The following is a 27,681-nucleotide window of genomic DNA, read 5'->3' on the forward strand; positions in this document are numbered from 1 at the left end:
GGTGTGTGGTTTTTGTATATTAAAAACTTCTAATCAATCTGTAATCATCCTAATAACTGATAACCTAAAATACTGATACACACCTTTCCTAAACCTGCTGTAGTGCAAATATAGTGCTCAGACTCAGCAGAGCTCTAGCAATAGAGTATCATATTACAATCAATTATTAAGACATATTGGAAAATAAATGTCTGGGGGAAAATATAAAATTGAAACATTATAATGCATTATTCTAGCTGTAATTCTAATTATATTCATTATAATTAGAACTGTATAATATCTAATATACTGTACTCACAATTTGCATAAGGCAGTTCATTGATTAATGAAAAATCTATGATTTTTAAAATTTTGTTCAGTACTATGCTTCATTCAGATACCAATGAATCTGACCTCCTCAGTGGCTTTGGCACAGGTCACACTGTCATTTTAGATTTGTAGGCAGAATAATTAGACTATAAGCTATACAAATAATATGGATGGTGAAGGATTATTGAGGTAATAAATAATGAATAATATGAAAATAGGTAGTTCTTAATTATTATCTTTTGTTAGTTTGGTCTGCTCTGGAGTCAGAGCAAGTCAGACTGGAATGAAGAGCGTGAAAACAAAGCTGAAGATATGCGGAACGCAAAGCTGTAAGGAGAAGAATAAAGGCTATAGAGACTGATAAGTGCAAATCCTTGACTGAAGGTTGAAAAGTGTGATGAGTTCAGAATGAGAAGACCCAGAATAAAGGATCAAGGAGAGCATTAAAGGGGACTAGAGTATTAATACGAGTGGCTTGCTCATCAGCTGAATATGCAAATTGTTGTAAATGGTCAACTTGAATGTCTCTGCCAGATTATTTGAAGAGGATGAACATGGTGGATAGTTTAAGATGTATTTGAGCCAAGTTATAATGTGAATTCTTTCCCATTGGTGCATTTGCCAAAGTAAAAGACTGGGAACTATGCTTCATGGGGAGGACAAAAGTAAAGAAGCTGCTTTTAGTGCTTTAGTTGTAAGGAAAGTAGTGCTGCATAACTGAACATAACATATTGACCCAACCTCAGTTTTATTATGTTGAAATAAAAAGAGAAGAAGATGGTCTGAATAGAGACCTTCCTGTACTTTATAAAATGTATTTTCACTTGTTTTTTCTCACATGGAACATATGTTTTGAAAATGTTACATAATATGTTGTTAGAAGTGGGCACACTTTTACAGTAAGTAGTAAACCAAGGCTGCAATCCCAAGCACATTTATTAGAGAGTTAATCTATTGACTTACTTCTGAATACATATGCTTAGGATTTTGCTCCATAGCTGCAGTTGAGGTCCCATTGATTCAGTGAAACTTATTTCCATCTTCCAAGAAAATATGCATAGGATCAGTCTGTAAGATCTGTTTCCTTAAAAAAATAAGTTGCCAGTCTACCTTCCTTCCCTTATTATCCATAGCTAGTCCAGTTTTTGTGTTCTCAATAGCCAAGAATAGTTCCAATCATTCCGTCACATTGGGGAAAGTTAACCTTTTCCATTTCCTTGTTTTGTTACGATTGCCACAGTCCACATCTTAGCGAATGAAGGTATTTTCATATCCTTCTAAACATAACAATGAGTTATGTGGCACCTTAAATGCTAACAAATTTATTGCGGCAGAAACTTTGGTGGGCCAGAGCCAAAGTGTGAAGTCGCAGCCCCTCTGACTTTAGAAATTAAGCCATGCATAAATGTGAAAGAGTTTTGAATGATGCTATATGTGATTGATGACAGAGCAAGCAGTAATGAAAATCAGCTTTTCTGGTTGTTGCATTGTATGCCAGGTTGCAAAAAAATCCCAAATTCCTTGTGTGTTTCAGTTCTGACCAAGCTTAAAACCCTCTTCAGACATTATTTTGTATGTGCGTTAAGCTGTCTGTGTACACACACATACATGTCATGGGATGGAGCCGCTCTGGGAAGAGCATCTAGGCTCCAAGTTCCCTCCCTGGCATCTCCAAGCTAGGGCTGAGAGAGACTCCTGCCTGCAACCTTGGAGAAGCCGCTGCCAGTCTGTGTAGACAATACTGAGCGAGATGGACCTATGATTTGATTCAGCATATGGCAGCTTCCTATGTCATACTGTGGCCACTGACTCAGTCACCCTAATGAAAGATATATCTAGGTCATTTCCTTTCTTTCTCCCCACGTCCCTAAACAGTAAGAAGCTCCAGGGGCAGTTTTTTACAGGATCCTTGTCTCAAGAGAGTACTGGAAGGAGTATATTTTTGTTTTGTAATGTGCATGTTTACAAATATATAACTTGAATGGAGGATGGCAGCCAGACACCTGAACACTCTGGGGAGTATCCCACAGTGGCATTTCTGATAGGAGAGTCACTGTTGCAGTTGCATTGATCCTCTAAGTTGCACTCCAGTAGCAGAAAAGACCCACCCAAATGCCATGTTGCATGAGGAGTTTCCCATATGCACATATACGGGCTTGTGCAAGAGGTTCTGCTAGTGCAAGAATCAGTCCGGAACAGAGCTTTATGTGCGCAACAGCCATGCACTACATCCTTAAGCTAGTGCCACAGCAGTTACACTGGCACAAGACTAGTCTGGATGCTCTCCTCTGAAAAGCAGCGTTTGTTCCTCAAAGCTCCCTTCTCCCAGATGCTGCTTGCTAACCAACTGCAAAATTTTAAGCACCTTTCTCTTGTACTGACCCGCGGCCCCACAAAACAAATGTTCCTTCCCTCGAGAAAAGGTTGTTTTTCATATCCGAAGAGTTCGGGATATGCAAAAGAGAGACATTCTGCCTACTTATACTTGTAAAGTATTGTGTCTGAAACTTTTGTGCAGCCTGAAAAAATGGCCCCATTTAGATCATGTGCTAAGGCACACAAATGGCTTGCCCCACTGCATCAAACATCATATAGAGCAGTTCAAAGCACCCTCCCTGCATTCATGTGATTGGCCCCAACTTATTCATGCTTAAGGAGAAAGACAAAAAATTACAGGAAATATTCCTCTCAAGTCGGAAAAAGTACAATTTATATGTGCCTTTGCTATTTAGTGGGCTGAACATTATTGCAGAACTGGTTTTCCTTATACAGTGGATAGTTTTGTAAACTGGCTAAAAGTAGCCCTATTCTGACATTATTTGTACATGTGTACAGTTGTTTGTACATGTGCACATGTTTTGTGTGAATGTGTGCATGTGCATTCATTTCAAAAGTAAACCTGGGTATAGCGCCCCCACCCATCAAGACAGAGTACAAACAGAAAGTTTACTACGGCAATATGTTAAATATGTGTGTGAATATGTATACAGAGCTGTACATGCATGCACTGTATACAGTTTGTATATACTTTGAACATAACTGATGAATAGGGCTACTGTGTTCATAGGGAGATTTCCAACACATGTTGCTATATGAGTGACTGGCTTTCAGAGAAACTGTATGGTTCTAGCTGGCTTTGCACTCTGAAAATTATAAATATAAAATATGCCTCAAAGATGTGTGCACCCATAGGAAAATTAGATAATTTTATTCAAGGGCTGTTAAGATACCTCAGACTAAGAAAGAGTTCTGAACATGGGATTTAGTAGAAAGCTACATTGATGTAAATGTGTCTGAGCAGGAGTGGATTAACATTTAGGCTAGATGGGGCATAGAACAGGATCCTGGACAAACTGGATCTCTGATTATAAAGAAAAATCTATGGTTTTTGTGAGTACCCATCTGTCTAGCAACCTATGCCAGGCTAAACCTCCTCACTGTTCAATACCTTCGTCCTATTGTAGGACAACAGGGATATGTTCCCAGTTGTGGCAAAATGTAATATGCTGGTAGTGTACTCAACAAGAAATGCTCTGAGATGGTTACCTATATTTTAGCAGATCTTAGGTGTGGAATTGGCAGTAGGTGCCTGCCTCCTTTTTGTGTCTGAATACAGGCAAAAGAGAGCGAGAGCCCTTTCTCATGATCCGTGAGAAAGGGCTTGAGATCGCCTGTGGGGGACGTAAGCTTTTGGAGGCCTCCTCCCTTGCCCCTTCAAGCCTTTTCTCACGAGAGAAAAAGCCATTTCTTCCTCGACAAGCTTACCTCCCCCGCAGAAGATCTCCGTCGCTGCAACTTGTTCTGCTCTGATATAAACCTTTGCATTTCTACCAGTTTCCATAATGAACTTAAAATCTTGCTCAGGTAGACTGTGAAATTAAACTCTAGAAGTTTAATCATTAGTAAAATATACCTCATGTCAAATCTACTGTATTATTGCTGGAGATCTGTTTTTGGCTTGTTCTTGAATGGAGTTCTTATACCATATTTAAACGTTTTCTTACTGTTTTGATTATGTAAAATAAAGCAGAAGTTTAGAAAGTCATTGGTGAAATGTGTTATTAGATGCTCATGATATTGTTACCCAACAGTGTACAAAATATTTGTATATGATTCAGATGTATTTAAGCATTGTTTACACTATTCATATCCATAAAATGTGAGTAGATAGACTCTTGTACTGTATTGTTAATTTTCTTGAATGTCAGTAATGTGCACGGCATTTCTCAGTCTCAGACAAGAAGGGCAATCCCTTCTTGTCTGCATTTTTATTATGTAAATGCAGTTATCAATAGGAATTCTGAAGATGATTTGCTATGGTTGAGCAAAGAGGCACTTTTAAAAGTGGTGATTCTCTGTATTTAGCAGGGGGAGAGCAACTGGCCCTATCCATCCCCAGCACAGCATCCCTCCAGTGGCTGTTGCTGGTGCCTATCTTGTGTTTCTTTCTTTTAGATTGTGAGCCCTTTGTGGACAGGGAGCCATCTTTATTTATATCTATGTAAACCGCTTTGGGAGCTTTTAGTTGAAAAGTGCTATATAAATATTCTGAAGGAACTACTTTATGGAAGATGCATATACAGATCCATCAGATATGTGGTTAGCTAGATTATCCTTTTTGTTAATGTTTGGCTTGATAACTGATTCTTGCTATAAGACTTAAGGACAACCATGATAGTATAGCAAATGAGAAATGCAATTGATGCCCTGATTATGGAGTACAAGTGCAGAAACAGTAGCAACTAAAACAAATTGCACACGTTTCTGACCAACATATTTATAAAATGAATCATGGTATTTGAAGGTCACGGAAATTTACAGTTCTCCCTAACTGAATGCAACTAACATATGAAGATAATGTGTTTTATTTCCTTTTTAATTTGCAAGCAATACCTTTCCAGTTTCAATGCCTGCTTTGTTTGTTGAGAAATGTCTGTTCTGACATGCCATGCATGCTCCCTTGTGTTCTACCAATCTGGGTTACATTTTTCTTCACTCTGACGGTAGAGTTTTTTGAGGCAAGGAATGTTGGAGTGTTGTGGTCAGTGAACAAAAAAGCATGCTTGTGCTTCAGGAGCAAAGATACTTGAGTAGATAACCCATATCATGGCCAACTTGTTCAGAAAAGCCCTATTTAGTATTATTTAACAGAGGCTAAGGCTAAGCCTACAGCCCATGGAAGTGGCCACCATCATGATGACAGCATTCGTCTTTTCAGACAAAAACTTGTAACTGTGAATCATGCGCCAGGTGGGACTTTGGGGTTGTATGCAAGTACAGCCTCAGTTAAATATGGTCTGAATAAGGGCTAAAGTGTGTGTGTGTCTTTTCACACCATTTCTATTCTTAAGCCTCAGAGGTATTCAAAGTAGATCTAAATTCTTCTTTTCTAGTTCCTGATTTGGAGATGGCATATAGAACAACTGCAAGATTATCCAGGGCCTTTACTACTGAAGTAGCATTAGTTAAAACATGAGTTAGTTGCTTCTGTCCAAAGGACAGCAAACCTAGGGGGAAAACGCCATACTTGGCATTGGAAACAAGCTGGTATACATCCATCCCAAGTGTTCTTTTTTGTCTGGAACACGTCAGGCATGGATCTTCTCCTGTCTGAAGCTGTTCTACATTGCCTTGCTGATAGTTATAATGTTCTGTGGGATTAAAATTGTGTCTAGTGACTTCAGAAACTGGTTATGGTGCCTGCTAAACTAACCGCTTACTCAGCTGCTCTTTTCCATGCTTGAGAAGATATATGAGGAGAAGATGCGAGTAGTCTGATACAGGCTGTAGGCAGTTCCCATGACTGTATGCTGCAGCCAGCCTCCTCCTTTCAAAATAATACTAGAGATCTTGCCCTTCAAAAGGATCTTCAAATCTTCTTTCAGCTACACAGATATTCAAAACCACAAACTATCTTCCCAGGGTGTGAATGATTATTGGAGAATTTAGATTGTTTTTTAAAAGTTGCTGTTCTATGAAACAGCAATGAGTAGATCCAAAAGGATCTCTGTAACAGAAATTTTAACTTTGAAATATCCAACTATTCTCAATTTTTTCCTTGTATGAATAAAAAAGAGACGTAACTGTCCACAAGGTAGCCCTTAATTTCACTAAAGTTGACAAAAAGGGGTATTTCTTTTTATTTTAATTTATTTCCATATTGTTTTGAAATGTTTGCATTCAACAACCTTCCCAAGTGAAGTCCATTTACACATTAAGCTCCAATGTTAATATCAAATTTTAGGGGTGAGCCACAGGAATTGATCTGTTTGTACTCTTCAGGATTACTGAATTGAGATGTAGCCCATGAGGGCCCTAGAACTGACCATGTCTACCACTATGAGTAAGACATATTTGCTAATAAAACCTTCCATTTACATAGTGATTTGCATGATGGATCTATGATTATCCCAGCTGGCACATTCTCTCCTCTCTTTTTATAAAAGTCTGAAACACTTTGGACAACGTAAAAATGCCCTCTGAGTTCATGATACAGTCATTCCTCACCAACCACGGGTTACCAGATATCTGCAACTGGGAAATTGTTGCAGGTCTCACCAATTGTTACCCAAGTATCCGCAGATTAGCAAGATTTTTTTGGCAGTTTTTTTTAGGGGGGGTCATGATTTTCAGTTTTAATCCTCAAATAAGAATTTCTAATCTACTGTAGTGATTGTCAGTACAAATCAGGCAGTGGTGATTCTAGAAAATTGTGTGGAGTACCTAGCAAACTGCACTTAGATTGCAGTCCCATTCACTTCTACTAGAAATATTCTGCCTGTTACCAGGAAAGTAAATAAAATGTTCTTTAAATTAACCACATCAGAAAGGATGATGGTCTTGATCAATATATGCTGAGAGGAGTTTTAAAAAGGACAAATGTGTCATTTCTGGGCACTCTTATTTCTGTCTTTCGTTTTCTTTTTTATTTTTGCTTATGCTTATCTTCTCTAGGCAACAGAGGACAGAAAGGTGAAAGAGGTGAGCCTGGAATTGGACTACCGGGTGAACCTGGCCCACCTGGCCCTTCAGGTAAACGACCAGTTCATACTTTCTTAACAAAATATCTGATTAGTTACAGCAGGGGGGAAATACTTCTTGGATAGGTCTCTGCATGTGAGTTGTCCTTAAGTGCATGAAAAATGCTTTTGATCCTGTTTGCTTTTGAAGTCACAGATGCTATATTATTGGTAGGAATTAACAGATTAATTGCAGGGTTTCTGTTTTTGTTTGAATTTCCTTAGTCAGTGCTATGCCTGGTCCACCTGGAACTCCAGGAGGACCTGGTCCACAGGGCCCACCTGGACCAACAGGAAGGTGCAACCCAGCAGACTGCTATTATCATCTCTCTCAAACTTAACCATGGACAGCTGGGAAATGAAAATCTTCTCTGGAGATGTTTTGATTCCAGATCTATCCCTTCTTCACTCTGCCCTGCCCTCCACCTAATTACAAATGTAAGCTTTAAAATATTTGGTGCATTCTTGTCCATATACACTACATCGTGTACAGACATTTTACAGAGCATCTCAGCTGAACCTCTTCTTTTCCAGAGTTAAGCCAATGCCGAAATGTTGTTTCCTTGAGTTCATTCCATATGTTTATAATTTTGGGCTTTTTGTTTAGAAAAATGCAGGGGAGTAACAGCAGGAGAAAGGACATGCCCTCAACTCCTGCCTGTAGGCTTCCAGTGGCATCTGGGGAGCCACTGTATGAAACAGGATGCTGGACTAGATGGGCCTTGGGCCTGATCCAGCAGGGCTGTTCTTATGTTCATATGTAATTTTTCTTGGATCATGATGGCCTGTTGATGTCTTAATGGCTTTTAAACCTACTATTTACAAAAGTGAAATGTACTAAATCACAGGTTTCCTGTTTTTACCTCCTACGTTATCATTGATAACATAGCTTTTTCATTAGGGCACCACGGGGATTTAAAACTCTACACATAACTTCAAAAATTGTGCTTACAAAACTGCAGCCAGGGTATTGAAGTGTTTATTAATCTATGCTTGGGTGACTTCCTAATCAAACAGATTGGCAACGACTAACTGGGCAAAAAGGCACCTTTTCTAGTAGTGGCTCTTTTTTTATTTAACCGCGGGAGAGCAACTGTCCCTGTTCAACCCAACATAGTGCCACTCCAATGGCTGTTGCTGCTGTCTCCCTTCTGTTTCTTCTTTGATTGTCAGGCCTTTGGGGACAAAAAAATGTTTTCTCGATCTTTTTCTCATTCCTTCTGCTATGTAAACCTCTCTCTGAACTTTTTCTTGAAAAACAGTGTATAATTATTCTTCAAAACAGCTGAGGTTTTCCATGCTCCCGCTGCCCTTGTGTGAGATTGCTGACTTTACATGAGCTTGTTCTTATGGCGCTGCTTTTCTGAACATGTTTTTCACACATGAAGATAAAAAGGACCTTTCAAGCTTTCCTTCAGTGAGTTGTGGCATGCGTGAAAATGGCTCATGCAGGCCAGAGTATGGAATGTATACTGCAGCCAACTTAGGGCTTACCCTCATATTATAGACCAATTTGAGAAAAAGCTATTTTAAGCTTCACATGTTGAAAGAGCCCTTACTTATCAGATGCTAACTTACTTCTCACAGGGATTAATGGTGATAGCATGCAGCTATCATATATATATCCACTTAAAGTTCTCTAGAATGTATGGGCTTGTGCTTAGGTTAGTAATGATTAGATTCTAATTTAATGAGCCAGGGGTTGTTGCTTTGTTGTAATATGCCAGAGCCTTTGTCTCAGGTAAAATTCTAACAAGAACCTATTCAGAAGTTGTAGGTAATTTTATGTTGAAGAGATGTGTGTACCTTGACAAGTACCAAATGGTCAGCATGTATTTCATTAACAGTGTCTGCCTTTACCTCTCTGCTCTCTCAAAGTTGAACAATGAAGTTCAGTTTCTGATAGCAGTCAAATATTAGCACTATTCAGTTTGCAAAATTCAGTGTCTCAGGCCAGTTACCATTTTGTTTCCCTTGAGGATAAAAAGAGATAACTTTAAATAGAAATCACTCTAGAATACAGTGGCCCTAACCTTACCTGTTCCTGGGGTGGATTTAGCTACATCAAAGCTGTATCAAGAAATGGAAGATGCCTGGGTGGGTACAGTAGTCCCTGGCAGCAGAAGTTATATGTCCTTCTTAATGGCACATTAGAGTTCCTCTAAATAGGAATCAGCCAAAGACCACTTCTTGTGTGCAAATTGATCCTATGACTAAAAATGTAATATTAGAAGAGTTTGTAGACGATGTTCCTCTATTCATAACCACACGTCTTAATTTTGAGTCAACACATAAATACTTCCTACAAACCCTTCCCACTAATGTTACAATTTTAAACATATACGAACAAATACAAGAAGAGACTTGCTGGATCATGCCCAAGGCCTATCTAGTCCAGAGTCATTTCCCACAGTGATTAACCAGTATGTCTCTGGGAGACCCAACAGCAGAAGAAGGAATACCCTCTTTCCTATCATTGCTCCCCTGTAACTAGCATACTTTTTCTGAATGACCATCAGGACTAGTAGTCACTGATAGGCTTGTCTTCCATGAATTTGTCTAATTCCCTTTTAAAGCCATTCAAGGTGGTGTCCTTCACTACATCCTGTGGCAACAAATTCCAGTCTCTGATTCCCTAGATGTAAACACTAGAGTGTCTTGTGGGTGCATTTCTAGAACTTGGGGTCAGAAAGAAATTCCTGAGGTGCCATGTCAGAATGATGCTGAAAACATAACAAAGAGACCTGTGGCAGCTTAAAGACTTGACAAATGTATTGTAACTTTCCAGAGCCAAAACCTACTTTGTCAGATGTATGAAGTAGTCACAAGTATATACTTTGAGTACAGAAAGAAAGAAAGAAAATCTCTTTTTTTACAAAGTAAGGCCAAAAGGTCAAGCACTGCAAAAGATAGCTGTAGGTGTGTCACAGTACCAGACAGGACACAAATAATATAGATTCCAACTAAATAAGTGTAAGATCCATGTAATTCATTCCTGATGAACAACCACTGATGATGAATAAGCATAACAAGGTCAATAGTGCAAATAAATACCTAAAGAGAGATAATTGCTTTGGGTAGTGCTAGCTGCTGTCAGGATTTGTTGATACCAAAGTCCACAGTGTCCAATTTATTAATGAATTCCAATTTGGCAGCTTCGTATTGGATTTTCCCTTTGGAATGTTGTTGGAATATGGCAGCTTTTAAGGTCTGCTCCAGAATGTTCTGGGTGATTAAAATGCTCCCCCCACCGACTGGTTTCTGGCTGTTACCATTTTGAATGTCTGATTTATCTCCATTTTTCCTCACACATATACAGAGTGACCCGTTTGTTTCTCCTACGTAAATGGTAGAACAGCATTGCTAAAAAATGATAGCACATATTCTCTAATCCCCAAACCCCTGCAGCCAAAGCTTCCCCCTGCAGCTTTGTTGGGGAGGGCCTGGGGACCTTCAGTAGGGAGGAGGGGTGAAGAAGAAGCCTTGTACTTGTGCCTGTTGTGCAAGTGCTACTTTAGAATGGATGGTACCTAATAAGGAAAATGGAGCAGCAACCAGAAGCAATGCACAAAGCCAGGATTTAATCCTGGTTCTGTGTTACATCTGAATCAGCCCAGTCAATCAGGCATCTACGGTCTCTCGGGTGCCAGTTCATGTATCTGATGAAGTAGGCTCTGGCTATAAGAGATTGTGCTACTATACATTGGCCACTCTTTAAGGTTTTAAAAGGTGTTTTGCTAATATCTGACAGCACTAAAAATCAAGCTTGCTCTTGGTTAGTAGATGCAGTCTCCAGGGTGAAAAGACTTGTTCTGCAATCCCAAAGTCTTTGTGAACAGCCTGGACTTTCTCTCCCCTGTCTTCCTCCACAGCAGTTGTGTGAGCCATTGTACATATATATATATATATTTAAAGCCTCATGCATTTATTCTCCATGGTTAAATTATGGAGCAAACTGATACTGGCTGCCATCCAGCTTAGCATTACATCTCTGTCATGCTGCACTGTAGGGCTGCTGCATCCTTCAAAAGCAGCATCAGGGCTGCACAAAACTGGTGGTTGCACAAGCAGCACTTCTGCAGATTTCTGCATTGTCCCAGCCACCCATTTTATGCAGCCCTGAATCAGACACAGCAGCCCTGCAGCACAGCTTTACAGATAAGTAGCTCTGTGCTGGATGTCAGACATTGTGCATGGAGAGAGAGAGAGAGAGAGAGAGAGAGAGAGAGAGAGAGAGAGAATATATGTAGAGAATGTGGGATGTGATCCATTCTCCCATGTCTATATCTGCACTAGAGAAGATTTCCTAGGGGGGATTCCCCCTCTGCCTGTTCTGTACAGGCTCTCATCCAGGTCCAAATTCTGGTGCTCACCGACATGCCTCTTATATATAGATCCCGACAGTCTGCTCTTCTTCCAGGCTGTTCATGCAGTCTGCTTATAGGGCTGATTCACACAATCACAGGTATGTCTGTTAACCATTAAATCCCAGATTCACACGCCATGCATGCTCCTACAGAACATATCATGAGAACCCAGACGTTTTTCCTGATCCTAGATCCATGCTGCAGCCAATCAACATTTATTTTATTTATTTATTGTTGCATTTATATACCGCCTTTCGTTAAAAGACATTTAACTGGGATTGGCACACCAAGTTCAGATCTAAGATTAATGAACTTGGTCAACTGTCGGGTTGGTGCAGTGCTATCCAGGAATCAGCAAAAAAAATTCTGATGCATGCTGCACAAATCTGGAATGTAACAGTTAATGGGCGTTGCTTTAATCATGTGAACCAGCCCCTATTCAGAGCAAGAGTTACTTACCTGCAAGTGTGATCTGAAATAAAAATGATTTGGGAGGATGGATTGTACTCCAGGTTTTTAGATATCTGTGTTTGCCCTTGTTTTTTAAAAGAACATTTTTTAGATTCAGGCAGCTGAAGTGTGGAAAGCTTGCCAAAAATGGTTCAATTCCCTGAAAATTAAATTTGGGCTGAATTGAGTCTTAAAATAAAGCAGTTGTACCAGTGATGTTTTGATGGAGTAACTGGATTTCTCATAACCAAGATATTAGCCCTCAGTACAGCTAAATGGATATAATGTCTGATGGGTATTTTTGCATTTAGGTTTTCAGTCATGTCTTATCTAAACTTCTTGAGTGATTCCAATTTTAATTGAAAAGATCCTCTTTATTTTTGATGTACAGTTTATCTTAGACTTTGCTGTAAGAATAACAAAAAAGTGTATTTTCTCTATATTCTGTATAAATGTTCTCATTTGGACAGCAAATGCAGAACAGTTGTTATGGTATATTACTTTGTGCTGTGTGTATATTTTGGGTTTTAGCTAGCCGAACTCAATTTTTGGTAAAGTACCTGGCAGTATTATATAACGGCTAATTTACTTGAATTTGTCGGAAAGTAAAACATTTATATATTTTGAGTGGGCAGGGAGAAGTTAAAACACATAGCTTTTTTTTTTTTTTTTGCTTGTGTCTTGGAAAAATCTTGTCAGTATTTGAAGTTTTCATTAATTTCTGTTGATGAAGATATAATTGGATTATTTTTATTGTCTTCCATGCTTTCCTTTAAAAAGGGATAGTGTCATTTTTGTGTATGAAAGAGTAGGTTTAGTTCTTGTTTCTTCACACAGTTTTTAAGAAGAAGAGTCTTTTATATGTCTAATACTATCAGGAATAATTCTGTAGATTTGCCACTTTAACTTAGGCCACATGATGTCTTGAAATATGCCCTCCTTTTTTCTCTTATGTGTGCCGAATAGCACACAGTTTTAACTTTTGGTTGTGATTTTAAGTTAAACTGTCCTTTTTGTTCTGTTTTGATTATTTTTTTCCTCTGCCATAGGAATGTCAACAAACTTAAAATAAAAAATGGAAAATGGAAAAAAAGGTCAAATTAACTATTCCGAAACTATTCAGCTAGAATGAAACGTATAATCAGTAATTAAAATAGAATGAAATTCAGTCCAGACTAATCCAGTCAATAGTCTTCGAGTGAAGAAATAAGTTTCTGCTTGTTAGTCTTGTCTATCAGTTAGGAAAATGAATGTTGCAGTTCAACCGGGAAACACTTCAAATTGTGCTTCTGGCGTCTTGCAAACACTGCTGCACAGATCATCATCAGCATGGCCATCTACCTGGACAGTGCAGAATTCCTGTTGTGATGGGGGAAGGTGTCTTAATGCGTACCCTAACTATTGATCATGAGTTTGCTGGAGAGCAGAGGCAACCATGGCATAAGAATGGATTGGTTCTGATGAGAGCCTGTAAATACTAACCAAGTTGGAAGAAGAGGAATCAGCAAACAGAGGGAGCATGTGCTCCCAATGGGCATGTCATGAAGCCAGTCATGACGTGTCATGAAGGCTATTTAGTTTAGAAAAAAGACGACTGCGGAGAGACATGATAGAGGTCTATAAAATCATGCACGGTGTGGAGAAAGAGAGAAATTCTTCTCCCTCTCACATAACACTAGAACCAGGGGTCATCTCATGAAATTGATTGCTAGGAAATTTAGGACCAGCAAATGGAGGTACTTTGTCACACAATGCATAATCAACTTCTAGAATTATCTGCCACAAGGTGTGGTGACAGCCAACAACCTGGATGGCTTTAAGAAGGGTTTGGATAACTTCATGGAGGAGAGGTCTATCAACGGCTACTAGTCGGAGGGCTGTGGGCCACCTCCAGCTTCAAAGGTGGGATGCCTCTGAGTACCAGTTGCAGGGGAATAACAGCAGGAGGGAGGGCATGCCCTCAACTCCTGCCTGTAGGCTACCAGTGGCATCTGGTGGGCCACTGTGTGAAACAGTTTGCTGGACTAGATGGGCCTTGGGCCTGATCCAGCAGGGCTGTTCTTATGTTCTTATGAAGCCACCCCAATCTATTTGCCAAGATTATTTGCCCAACATTATACTGACTTCCCAATATCTAGAAATCAAGTTGAGATCTTGGTAATTGGATTTATTGATTTCACATGACATACGCGATTGGAATGTGCACTCCCCATGCTCACTGGTTCCTCTCCTTCCGACTTGGTACATACTTACAGGCAACGTTCAGAATGTGCCCAATATCTCTCGGTCATGGCTCATGAGTAAAATCCTGAATAAGGATGTGCGAAACAATTCGGGAACAAAATGATTTTTACCTGAATCTGGCTGATTCGGGTGATTTGTAGACAAAACAAATCACCCCTGTACTCAATTGCCCAGATTCAGGTACAAAACAAATCACCACGATTCGGATCTGAAAAATTCGGAGATTCGGACCTCCATTTTGTGGCCCAAGTAGGTTGGGTGGTAGCCCAATGGGTGGAAGCTACCACCCAAATTTCAAAGAAATTAGGCAAAGGGGTGTTTTAAAAAGAATTTTTGAAGTTGGTATGTCTTTGGGGCAGATTCAGGTCAGAAAAGGGGTTTCGGGGACAGAAGAGTGGGTCAGGTGGTAGTGCCCCAATGCGTGTCTGCTACCATCCAGATTTCAAATAAATTGGTGAAAGGTGATTTTTAAAGAAGTTCTGAAGTTTATGCAATTTAAGCTTTCCCCCCCATAGGGAGAAATGGGGATTTCAGCAGCCTCATAACTCCACTTGGGGGGCACCAGGGTGGCCTAGAGCGAGTGGTGGTGTAGTGCACATACACCCTGAAATCCACAAGCCCATGGGGCACTGGGTTTTGTTGTTTCTGTGGTGTTCTGAGAGTAGATTCTCTGGTAGCAAATGAGAGTGGATTCAATGGCAAACATTGAATCCCCATTATTCCCTATGGGGAAAAGATTAAAGATGCTCAAACTTCAAAAATTCTTTAAAAATCACCCCTTTGCCCAATTTCTTTGAAATTTGAGTGGTAGCTTCCACCCATTGGGCACTACCACCCACTCCACGCTTTTGGCCCTGGGACCCTTTTTAAAATCCAAATTGATTCATATCCAAAAAATTTGGGTACAAATCGAATCTGGGGTGATTTGAGGGGGTCAGATTTGGACCCAAAAGAAATTGGGGGTGTTTCTATTTGGGTACAAATAGAAATAAAAAATCAATTCGTGCACACCCCTAGTCCTGATGACTGCAATCATGATTCCAGTGTGGGGTCAGTTTCCTCTATGCTATACTTTCTTGCACACAAAGTTATGTTATGTATGCAGAAGCTTCTCTCTGCTTACCAAACATGTTTTCTACACTGCCGACAATTACTAAGATCTAATACAAAATTGTGTGCATGTGAGACTTCACAGTCTGACAGCTCCTGTCCCACTGGACAATGGAGGAGTGTAGAAGCAGGCCCCAAACTAAACTCAGCCTGCTCTTGGCTCACAGGATCAGATGTGTGGCTGCAATCTAGAGTTAGAGCTTAGTTAATTGGTCAAGGCCACCGATGAAAATGGATGACATAGTTGTTTTCCTCCAAGCCCATTGATAAATGTGGGTGACCTGTTCTGCTAAGATTCCATATTGGTTTCTGCCTCTCACCTGTAGCTTTTTGTTCCTGTCCACTTTTACTTTTCGCTGGGATCTGCTTTTGGTAGTGCAGGCTAGTGCACTGGTACAATTGTTCTGCACAGTTACATAATCTTATCTCTAGAAAGCTTTTGAAGGTTTTTGCAGTAAAGTATTCTGGTTTCACTGTATATAATAATAGGTAGAATACTATAAGATGTGCTTCCTGTATTCCTTGAGTCAGATTATTTAACTATTACTGAAGTCTTGCCATCACAACATTACTAAAATTGCTTCTGATTTTTCTTAAATGATCACTGTGTAGATTGTTTAATTTGTCTTTTTAAAAAATCATGACGTTACTGTAGCTTAGTTAATGTTAAAATCTTGCAGAGTTCTTCAGGGTGTGTGCTATACCTCCTTAAGTCCACATGGTGGCATGTGGCACATTTTTGTTTGTGTGTATGATTTAATAGGGTTTGAATTCTACATATGTATATAAGACATGAAACAGTGCACTATATATAGAAATTAATCTTGTACCAAGTTTCCGTTTTTATCCTTAAAATGTTTGTCTTTTTTTCTTTTTGTCTTAAAACTACCATTTATTTTATCTTGTATGCATAGGGAACAATTCAGACAAAGTTACACTTTTAAAGGTCCCATTCTTTTCAGTAGGAGCACATGTGCAACTTTGCACACTTAGGAGGAGATAGGGATTCAATTAAACCCTTCTTCCCTTGTGTCCCGTAGCAGAACAGATTTAAGTCTTTCATTGGATTAGATGGGAATTGATGGTGCTTAACTTTGGTTGGATCATTCTCATTGACTGGGTTTATTTGGAACAGGAAACCATGATTCCCTGCTATAAGCAAACTTCAGAGAGCTATGCCCTCCTCCCCCCCCCATCAGACCTTTGATACATGAGGAGGAGTAAAAGCTTCTGCTTCCCATTTGAAATAAAGCACAGTTCTGCAATATATACACTTACAAACTATGAAGCCATGGTTTGATCCTGGTTTGTTTGACCTGACTGAGGTTTGAATAAGCCAAACTTGTATATAATGCAAAACTGTGGTTTGTTTCAAATCCAAAGCAGAAGTTTTCAGTCTCCTCCTCTCCTACATGGAAAAGGAGAGAGAAGGAGTAAAGCCCTGTTCAGCCATGCCAAAAAAGGTTGCTTCCATCATCAGAAGGCTGGGGCATCCCAGCCTTTCGATCATGAAAGTGAACACCATCATGCTTATGGTGTTTTGCCTCTTCAGACAAATGCCATAAGCTTGGAGAATGTGGTAGTGTGTGAGGCTTCTTGGTGCATTTGCTCCGGGGCAGGGTTTTCCAGCATGCTCTTGAGATGCCTTACGTGAATACAACATGGGCCATGTCTCAACAAGACTTATGTGGGGGATCATAAGGCTCACTCTCTTAGTGGGAAGCCATGGTTTCTCATTATGTTTGAACCTGGCCACTGTATTACGTTTGTTCCAGGGTAACTGTGACATGCTCACAGTTAATTTGTGATATGTAGATCATGTACTTCGTAGGCAGTGTAACAGAACCAAATCCCTCCCATGCACACAGCTTTGTGTACCATGGGGCGGGAATCCCCACAAAGATTCTATTGAGCCTTTCCTGCTTCCACCCCACATAGTGCCATGTATCTTTATGGGAGCAGTAAGTATATTTCAATTTTACCTAAATAAAAATGCTTTGTAAATGATGTGGAAACTGCAGCCTATTTATCTTTGATATTAACATTTTAATATCACTATTTTTGTATTAAAAGTGTATTTGGTTTCAGGGGTAATATCAGCCTGAGTATAGCAGGCTGTTAATTTTTATTTCTTTTTTCTTTGTCTTAAACCTTCCTTGGAATTTTATTATTGTATGCAAATGACAATTGTTGGATATAAATGATTGCCAGTAAAGCTAGTTTTCAACATATCTGATAACCATTAACAGACCTTCAGGTCATTATGATGATGGGCTGGGATTGTTCAGGTTAGTTGAAAAAGACTGAATGACATTTAAATTGCAAGGAAATATATTATATATAAATAGACCAAAGTATGCAACAGAAGTACAGAATATAAAGCCAACATTAGTACCACAATCCAATCCAGGCTTAAAAATGCTCAAGTTCCATTGATTTTGCCAGACTCAAGCACACTGGCTGACATACCACACAAGGAAATGTGGGCAGTTGGGGCACCACCGCTCTGTGGCATCTGTGTAAACACTGCCAACAGTGTTGCGCAACAGGGCAGTGCCGCTCCATCGAGAAGTTGTGCAAACGCAGTGGCACAACACCATTATCACATGGAGCAACTGTGTTTGCGCAACTTTACAATGGACCGGAACTGCCCAGTTGCGCAACACCATCAATGGTATTTGCCGAGACAGAGCAGGGCAGGTAGTGTTCCAACCACTTGCATTTCCCTGTGCATTAGATGAGCCACCTTTTTCTGGGTTGGATTGTGGCCCGAGTGTGTTGTTGTCTTTCAGATTTCACTTATGAAAAGTAAATGTGTGTTAAGTTATTTACTGAATTTTTCTTTGTAAATATTTTGTCATCTCATTTGTTTGCAAAAGTTGATGAGATAATATTTTATTGTCTTTGCTTTCTTAATAACATTTCTGGCAACTTACATCCAGACTACTGCTGCACTAGTGTAATGTAGCTAGCGCAAAAAAGTAGTGCAATGACAGGCAGAAAAGGAGCATCTGTTCCTGATTAGTTCTTGAGCTAGCAGATGTCAATATGTTGCACAGTGTGCTGCACAACAGGTTCCACAGCACATTGGGCAACCTTATATCTATCCTGGAGTGGAGCCTCCACAAGCAGCTGCATAACATCACAGAGTGGCACAGCTTCATGCAGTGCCGCAAACTGCTTAGGTGCCAGCAACGTTTTTCGTTGCATTAGCAAACACTATTTTGGATGTCAGTCAATCTTCACAATATCTATAATGTTCTTTTCTTCTTCTTCTTCTTTGCCACAAATTGAAAGCTCAGTTGTTTGCACATGCTAAGAAGATTTATCATCTACTTAGCTCCTTTGGGCTTAAATTAATTTTGTATTGCATTGAATTGAACATATGTTTCTTTACCATTCTAAATATGTAGTTATGTTTTCCTTGAACCCACATTATAAATTTGTGGATTGTTGAGAATTTTAACAAAAGTCTCTATCAGTTTTGCTCCTTTTTAAAATTTTCATTCTTTTACATTTGTCTCATGTGATTGGATTTGGTAAAACCGTTTTCATTCTATTGTCAGATTATTTTAACAATTGTTTATTTATATGCTGTTGCTATGGTTCAAATAAAGGTTAATTGATGGAAGCGATGACTTTTAAAAATTGCTGTTTCTTCTGTTTAACGTCTTGATTCTATGCATATTTACAGAGAAATAAAGATTTGTTTCAATAGCACTTGCAAGTAATTGTGGACAGGAGTCAGATATGGTCCACTATGGGTTTTTATTGTTTATGAGATGTAAGGTTGGTAGCAATTATGGTGGTCCACACAGCAGACACATTTTAATACAACTCCTTTGCCAGCAAATACTTATTTAATCAACAAACCACCTTCACTTGTGAATGGACCAGTCACATGAAATGCAAGTATTGAGATCTATCTCCATACTATCAGTCAGACCCCCCCCCCAGTTCTTTGTGTTTCTGAAATCATTAAGGTATTTTTGTTTATTTCTTATAACCCCTCAATGTGTCTGTACTGTTCTTTATCTGAAGTATATTCATAATAAAGCACGCATACACAGTAGAGAGAATGAGGAGCAAACCAAACTGATCATGCCCTCCCAGAGAGGCACTCCACCATGCCTACTGACCAGATTTCCTCACCATTGGCAAGTAGGGCATACTTCTATCGCTGCAGAGCACTTCTAGCACTAGACAGCCAAAGTCGTAGGAAAATAGGAAGCTGCCTTATACCAAGTCAGACCACTGGTCCATCTAGCTCCGTATTGCCTACACCGACTGGCAACAGCTTCTCTGAAGAGTCTCTCTCCTATCTTGGAGATGTCAGGGAGGGAACTTGGGAACTTCTGCATGCAAGCATGCAGATGCTCTTCCCAGAGCAGCCCCATCCCCTGAGGGGAATATCTATCTATCTATCTATCTATCTGTCTGTCTATCTGTCTGTCTGTCTGTCTGTCTACCACAAATTTTATACCATCTGATATATAAATCTCTAGATGGTGTACATATCCCAACATTAAAGTTACAGGTTAAAATACATAAAACACGATAAAAACAATATAAAACAAATTATGAAAACTATTAAAAGTCTAACTAAAAGCTTGCAAGAACAGGAAAGTCTTGAGGGTCTTCCTGAAAACAAACAGAGAAGGAGATGCTCTTATTTCAGCAGGAAGCATATCTTACAGTGCAAACCAGGGCAGACCCCATTTAGCAAAGGGGACAATTCATGCCTGTTACCACAGATTGGGTGGTAGTTTACTTAAGATTGGGGAGACCCCCAGTTCAAATCTCTGCTCAGCCACAAGGTTTACCATAAGCCAGTCACTCTCTCTCAGTCTACCTACCTTCATTGGATTGTTGTGAGAATAAAGGAGGGGAGAAACCATATGTGCCACTTTGAGGTCCTTGGGGGTCTCAAAGTAACAAGTAACTGAAAATAAGTAACTGAAATAGAGGATAGTGTTCCTTGAGCTGGCTGTTTGGATTTTGCAAAGGAGATTGCAAGAAAGATAGTACTGCTTTGGTGAGATTCTGGGGTTTTGTGGCATTGGAATGTCTGCCCTGTTTAAGGATTTCATCCAGGGTGAAATGTAAACTGCACCAGCTGTAGGTAGTATTCTCAGAGGTAAATTTACTAGTGAAATGCAACTAAGTAAACACAGCATTTATGATTAAATTCTTATTTTCAGAAAGTCCCACAATTATATTTCCTAAGATGCTAATCAAATAGAGAAGAATAGGAATGCCCCTTAAGTTGGTTCCCCTAAACAAGCCCCCACCCCGGAAAATACTAACAGCAACATAGAGAAAGTGGTAGTGGTGATGATTCAAATAAGGGCACTTTTATTTTTGTCTTGCAAGATGACAGATCAGAGAATATATATATAATTCATAAAACAAATGTACACAGAAGAGAGACGCTAATCCATACAAGGCATTTTTGTTTCATTGCAAAATGAAACTAACCCAAAATGTAACTGGGGGTCTTTCAGGGAAAGTAAGTCCAGAAAAGCTCTTTGTTTTATTTTTAGTTACTATTCATACAAACAATGAAAAGGGTTAAAAAAAATTATTTATTTCAACTTTTATACATCAGAGGTGTCACTTAAGATCTTTTAAAATAAATAAACACAGCTTCCAAAGATGAAAATGCCCCTGCCAGTGGCTTTTTGACCTCTTGGTTTGATTTCCACCATAGTGGGGCACGGTAGAGCTGACAACAGTGTCATAAGAAACAGGATTCAATATACACAGCAGCAGAAGAGTAAACCCTGCCCCCATGTGTAAGGGTTATTATTTCACATGACCGATTCCTAATAAACGGGCATTCATACACTTCTAGAGGTTTACAGCATGCAAAAACATTTCACATGATGTTATGTGGCAGCTGTGTCTGTACATTTGAATCACAGTGACAGCAAAAGCGGGACATTCCTGGTTGGCTAGCTTACAGCACCTATGCAACAGAAATCATAATTTATTTTACAAATGTGTCAGACAATAACAGCTACAAAGGTATCATGTCATTCGCTCAGATGCTGTATTACAGTACAAAAATTGAGAGGGAGAAAAGAGGATAAAGTTAGTCCCCTATCTTTAACAGGGGGTGTTCTTTTTTTGAACATGTTTAACCACAATAACAAAGAAAAGCCATCTGGTATTATTTTGTTAGCACCATTACTTGTAAAGTTTGGTTGCCAGGTACTCTTTGTACAAGCTGAAGAAGGGACAACCAGTGCATTTAAAGTCTGTCAAGCCTTTGATAGGATTCTCTGTGTTTTGCAGGCTGCTTTGCCTCTGTTGTTTACTTTCTGTTGTCAAATGTACGTGCAGATAGTACGGTACTGCCAGTCACCTGTACCACTATTGGTGGCTTTCATGGCCCTTTTACATTCTTGTCAACTCGTAGGCCAGCTTGCACAGTGCAGGCTGATGGCTCACAATAACCAGGGGGGCCGGGAGGACCAGGAGGGCCAGGAACGCCAGGTAGGCCAGCTGTTCCAGGTGGGCCTCGATCACCATCTCGTCCCTCTGTGCCATAGCTGGGCTTGCCTGGTTCTCCTGCAAAGACAGACACAATACATGGGTCATGAGATTTCTGGAGCTGCATATTAAATGGGCCTTCATAGTTGGGGTGGGTGGGCGGGCGGTATGAGTCCAACAACAGAGGAGACTCCATCTGAATTTCAAGTTTTCCCTTTTCTCCCATCAGCATACACTGAAGATAACTATCATGAACGTATGAAGCTGCCTTAGACTGAATTAGACTTTTGGCCCATTGAACCCTGTATTTATTTCCTCTGACTGGAATCAGCTCTTCTCCAGAGATTCCCAGAGGACATTAAACACAGTAAGACTGGTGCCTCTCTCTGGATTGGTAGGCAGAACATTAACCAAGAAGCGTCTCCAGGGGGAGGGACACCCCACCTTCCCAGACTGGCCCTGTCTGGTGATCAGAGCAACAGGGTTTTTCCCCCACAAAACGCAACATAGAGCTCCATTTTTCTTCTCCATTTTTTGTCTTTTCTTTTCTCTCTTCTATTTGCTTGTTTGCTTCCCCTCCCCTCCCAGCCCTTTCCTACACTTCCAGTCAAGGACGGGGCTCTCCACAGGGTGACTTTGGGGCCTGTGAGGAGGAGGAACCTTGGGCCTTGTGGGGCCATTTAGAGGCCTACAGTATGTGTGTGGAACTATCATTAGGCCCATTTCAGGCTGTGGCAAGGTCCCTGTTCAGCAGCTCAGGCAGCCCCTTACACCAGGCACAGCCAAGCACAGACTCTGCATCCTGTGGCCCTCAGAGGCCGGGTGTGGCTGCTTCCAGCAGACTATTGCACTTTCCCATGCTACAGAGAGCCTCCCTCCAGCAGTCTGCAGGGCAATCTGCCAGGGCTCCTGGCCTTTACTACTTCCCCTCTGCACACAGGGCAGGTAGAGGGCCGACCACTTTGACATGGAGAGCGAGAGGAATACCTTGAGTGAAAACATGTCCACTCAGCTCCTGCAAGGTGTGATGTCACACAAGGCTTCAGAAGGGGTGAGTACTATATCACCCCAGGTTTCCCCTATGCCTATTCCAGATTTCAGTGGGGGCCAGGCTCACCCACAGTTTACCCAGTGGGTGAAGACTGTTATTTCTAAAGAGATTAAGGGAGCCTTTTCTAACCATGAAAACCTTCTTCTAGCCTTCTTCTTACAGATGCTCTTGAGTCCCCCTCTAACCATAAGAATGGTAGAAAAGAAAATATGGTCTTAAGTCCAGGGACAGAGACAAACAGTGGTACAAAGCGGAGGTTCCGAATCCAGGGGTTTCTCCCAGTCATCTCAGAGCTCACCCTCCACGTCATCATCTCGCTCCCCTTCCCATTAACACAGGAGTAAAGACGAGGGTGAAAAGTCTGGACCTGCCCAAGCCACTAAAGTTAACATCCCTTCCACTGCAAAGTGCACTAGCACTGAGCATGAGCAGGTAGTGCTGCCCACTGAGTCAGATGCCTCCATTCCATCTGAGCCCAGAGAGGAAGGGGAGCTTTTTGAGGAGGACTGGATCACACAGGTAATCCTCCTGACAGAATTTTTCAGGCATTTCTATTCCCTATGCTGCTGGCCAAGGCATGCCACACTTTACAGATCTCAGAGGCTTTGTTGTCAGGAGACAAGGCCCCTGAGCAAGCCCCAAAAGGCGCCAAATCAGTTTCCCCCACTGCACCATTAATATTCCCCATTCCAGAATTTTTTGAACAGGTTCTCAAGTCGGAGTGCACCGATCCAGCAATGGCACAGCCAGTAAATCATTTGGCTAATAAACTTTATACCCTGCATTCCAACATGATGGAGCTCCTTAAGACTCCTGTGGATGCGGCAGTGGTGGCTCTAACGCCTGCCATTCTCCCAACAGATGGGGAGGGAGGCCCCAAGGACCCATGCATCAAGAGAGCAGAAGTAGCAATTTATGCTTCTTTGTGGCTTCAGCAGCTGCCATCAAAGCATCTGTTACCAAATCAGTTTTGCCTAGGGCAGTTTATCTCTAGGCTGAGGAAATAGCATCCAGTGATTCTACTCCCAAGATGGTCAAAGATGGGCTTAAGATGATCGCTCTTTCAGCTACCCTGTTAGCTGATTCCTCCTTGGTACAGTTTGGGTCATGCGCAATGGTGGCTAATACCATGGCTAGGCACGATTTATGGCTCTGTAGTTGGGAGGTGGACTCAGGTTGTCAGGCCAGATTAGCCATCTCTGCCTTTTCAGATTCTAAGCTTTTTGAGGAACCACTAGAAGCTGTCCTGGTAGACACAATGGACAAGAAGGAGGCTCTTCCCACTGGGAAGAAGGAGAATAGTAGGAGCAAGTCTTAGTAGTCCTTTCACCACTCAAAGCAGACATTTCAGAACCACTAAACGAGCAGATTCAAAACCCAGCGGTGTCGGTCCTAAACCTATTCTAAAAACACTTCTAAGTTTACTCTGATGCTTTCTCCTCCTTCTCTGCCAAGGGGACCAAGAAGCATTCCTCCACAACAACCAGAGGTCTCCAGTGCTCCCTGATGGTTGGGGGCCATCTCCTTCACTTTTCCTAGGCATGGAACCAAGTGACCTCAGACAAGTGGGTGCTGGAGACAGTCTCGCAAGGCTATGCTCTTGAGTTCAGGAACCTCCCCAAGAACAAGTGTCCTCTCAGAGGCCTCAGGTCCCTGGCAAAGCATCAAGCCTTCCTCTCAGCAATCCACCACCTCCTGAACATTTGAGCAATAGAGCCAGTCCCACTCATGCCATCTGCTCTGGAATTTATTCATTTTTTTTAACTTCCCAAGCAGAATGGTGTGACGGTCCACCCTAATTGAGGGTACCTCTACTGCCACCACTCAGATCTGATTAGGCAGGATTTAAGACCAACCCTCATTTCTCCCCACTTCTTGTTTGTGTAGCTGCATGGTCTCTCTCTTCAGCTAAGAGGAAACTAAAAGTACTTGATAAAACTAAGTAGCAGGATGTTATTATTTAACACAAATTCTTTAAGTGTGATTGTAGTGACCAGCCTCCCGTCCCTCTAAAGAGTTAACCGGAAGTGAACCCTTGTCTTGACTGACAGGCTGGTGAACTCCAGGGCTCAGCCAATCAGCACACCAGGTGGGTGGGACCTAGAAAGCTGTTGCCAGGAAGAAGGGAGTTCTTTGTTGTATAATCTAGGCTGGAAGTGCTGAGAAAGATATGTGGCCATGAAGGATGTCTGCAGGAGAATAACTGCAGATCCTCAAAAGACAGGAGGGCAGGAAGCTTGAATTCTCATCAGGTGTTTGGTGAGTTCAAGGTAAGGAGCTAGGGCTTATGGCTTCGGGAAGTTTAGCATAGGGAGAAGTTTGTTTAGTCAAGACTTTGTGTTAGGGATATTATATTTCTTTGGTTTGTGCGCTTTTGCATATTCCTGATACTCTTCTATTTTTGTTTACCTGTAACATAATTAAAATAAGAAACACTAGCCTATGCCCATCCTACCTAGGGCCTTGCAAAAGACTCTATAAACATTTAAGTGTGCATTAAGGCAACCTATTTTTGTAACCCTACTAAGTATTCTTAACTGTACCTAAAAGCTGAAAAAGCCTCAGACAGAAGCAGTCTGTAGTAATTGAATAAAACTGTGGAGTTTTTTTTGGTTCTTTTTTTTTTTTTACAAGCCTCTCCAAGTTGGTTTTTAACTCAGGAACATGGGGGGAGGGGATTTCTCTGGTGCAAACACATCTTGAAATGTTCAGCAACTATCGGTTTTCTCACCACATGTAGGCTTGCATGTGCACTGTCAAAAGCTTTTGGAAGTCCAAGTATACTATATCAACTGGATCACCTTTATCCACATGTCTGTTGACACTCTCAAAGAACTCCAAAAGGTTCGTGAGGCAAGATATGCCCTTGCAGAAGTCATGCTGGTTCTCCTTCAACAAAGCCTGTTCTTCTATATGTTTAACAATGTTGTCCTTAAGTATGCAACTTAATGACAAAAATGAAGGGGATATACCTGTCTCCATACCTTGGCGACATCCTGATCTGATCACTGTCCAGAGAGGAGGGGCTGAAGAATGTAGAGCTTACCTTGTGTGACCTGGAAAACCATGGGTTTGTAGTCAACAGGGACAAGAGTGCACTGGTTCTGACACAAAGGCTATAACACCTGGGAGTGATGCTAGACATGGTGGGATTCAGGATGTTTCTCACACAGGAGAGGCAAGACAAGACCCATCACCTGATACAGATGATCTAGGATAAGAGATTAGCAGACCTCATGCAGTTGACACAGCTACTGGGCATGATGGTGTCATCCCAGGTCCTGGTTCAATGGCTGCATTTTCCCCTACATTCCTTTCAAAGGCCCCTGCTGTCCTTTGTGGACCACATCACAGCCAGCTCACACTGCCAGATTCTGATTCTGCAGCAAATCCATTGGCTCCTCTGGTGGTGGCTGTCTCCCCAGCAGCTATGTGTGTGTGTGTGTGGGGGGGAGCTTAGCATATCCAGCCCCGGTTTGGGTTGGAAGCCAGCATAGGAGATCGGACAGGTCAAAAGACATGGTTCCCCCAGGAAGCAGCTCAAAGCATCAATCTCCTGGAGCTGAGGGCAATCAGGCTGGTACTTCGGGTGTTTCAGGATGCAGTGGTGGAGTGATATGTGTTCATTCATACAGACATGTCATCAAAAGCTTACGTAAACAAGCAAGGCAGCACAAGGTCCAGGGCTCTGCACAGAGAGGCATCTCTGGTGGGATCCAACAACAATGTAGCTGATTGTCTCAGTTGGACCTCAGTCTGGGAGTCAGAGTGGCAGATGAATCCCCTGATCTTTCAGCAGGTGGTGCATCAGTTCAGTCAACCAAGGTTCGATCTGTTTGCCACCAAAGACAACCCTTAAGTAGATCTGTTATTTTCCAGGGCCTTCAATGGGAGCACTGGGATTGGACACTCTGGCCTCCAAGACTCCTGTGTTCCTTCTCTCCAATTCCTCTTCTTTCCAGAGTGCTCTGGAAAGTCAAGAAGGTCATTCTGAAAGGCAGAGGTCATTCCGATTGCTCCTCACTGGCCAAGGAGACCTTGGTTTCCAGATCAGGTGCACACAAATGTCCACTTGGGATTGTTGGAGGCTTCCACTCAGGCCAGATCTCCTGCTTCAGTGGTGCATCCTCAACCAGAGACTTCCAACTGACACCCTGGCAGCTGAGTGGGGAGGGTCAGGTGGCCTGGGTATACAGGGGCATTTTTGAACACTCTTCTTGCCTCAAGTATGGCTTCTACCAGTAGGGTTTATGGGGGCACGCGGCAGGCCTTTCTAGCCTGGCAGTCTCTACAGGGTAGGTTGGGTCATGCCCCAAAGGTCAATGGCATCCTGGGTTTCCTCCAGGCTGGTTTGCATAAGGACTTGAGCACCAGCATGCTTTGGCGGCAGGTAGCAGCATGAACAGGGTTCTGGAGAGCTTGGTGGTGGCTTTGGTTTCCTTTCATCCCCATGTCCATCATTTCATAAAGGGGGCAACACTGCTGAATCCTCTGGTGGTTCATAGGTTCCCAACTTGGAATTTAAATTGGGCTTTGATGGCCCTTATCGTGGGCCCCTTTGAGTCTCTGGCTACATGCAAAGTGCATACACCAAAGCTCAAGACTGCTTTTCTGTTGGCCATTACTTCAGCCAGTA

General features: G+C 41.4%; 2 protein-coding genes across 23 annotated transcripts in view; one reads left to right on the forward strand and one right to left on the reverse strand.

Moving 5' to 3' along the window:
• Nucleotides 1-19,134, forward strand: part of COL19A1 (collagen type XIX alpha 1 chain) — a 404,037-nt gene extending 384,903 nt beyond the window's left edge. For 12 of the 13 annotated variants that reach the window (XM_053286727.1, XM_053286726.1, XM_053286724.1 and 9 more), the window contains 2 exons: nucleotides 7,264-7,341; nucleotides 7,554-19,134. In XM_053286727.1, coding sequence (XP_053142702.1) covers nucleotides 7,264-7,341; nucleotides 7,554-7,669 — 194 coding nt within the window. In that variant the 3' untranslated portion in view covers nucleotides 7,670-19,134. Of the gene's footprint in view, nucleotides 1-555; nucleotides 4,474-7,263; nucleotides 7,342-7,553 lie in introns of those variants that run through there. The other variant, XM_053286728.1, reaches the window with a different exon arrangement.
• Nucleotides 19,135-21,065: 1,931 nt separating this feature from the next.
• COL9A1 (collagen type IX alpha 1 chain) overlaps nucleotides 21,066-27,681 on the reverse strand; it is a 205,032-nt gene continuing 198,416 nt past the window's right edge. For all 10 annotated transcript variants that reach the window (XM_053286751.1, XM_053286747.1, XM_053286750.1 and 7 more), the window contains one exon: nucleotides 21,066-22,072. In XM_053286751.1, the coding sequence (XP_053142726.1) occupies nucleotides 21,888-22,072 (185 nt within the window). In that variant the 3' untranslated portion in view covers nucleotides 21,066-21,887. The remainder of the gene's footprint in view (nucleotides 22,073-27,681) is intronic.

Source organism: Hemicordylus capensis, chromosome 1 (genome assembly GCF_027244095.1).
Source record: "Hemicordylus capensis ecotype Gifberg chromosome 1, rHemCap1.1.pri, whole genome shotgun sequence".
Taxonomy (NCBI): domain Eukaryota; kingdom Metazoa; phylum Chordata; class Lepidosauria; order Squamata; family Cordylidae; genus Hemicordylus; species Hemicordylus capensis.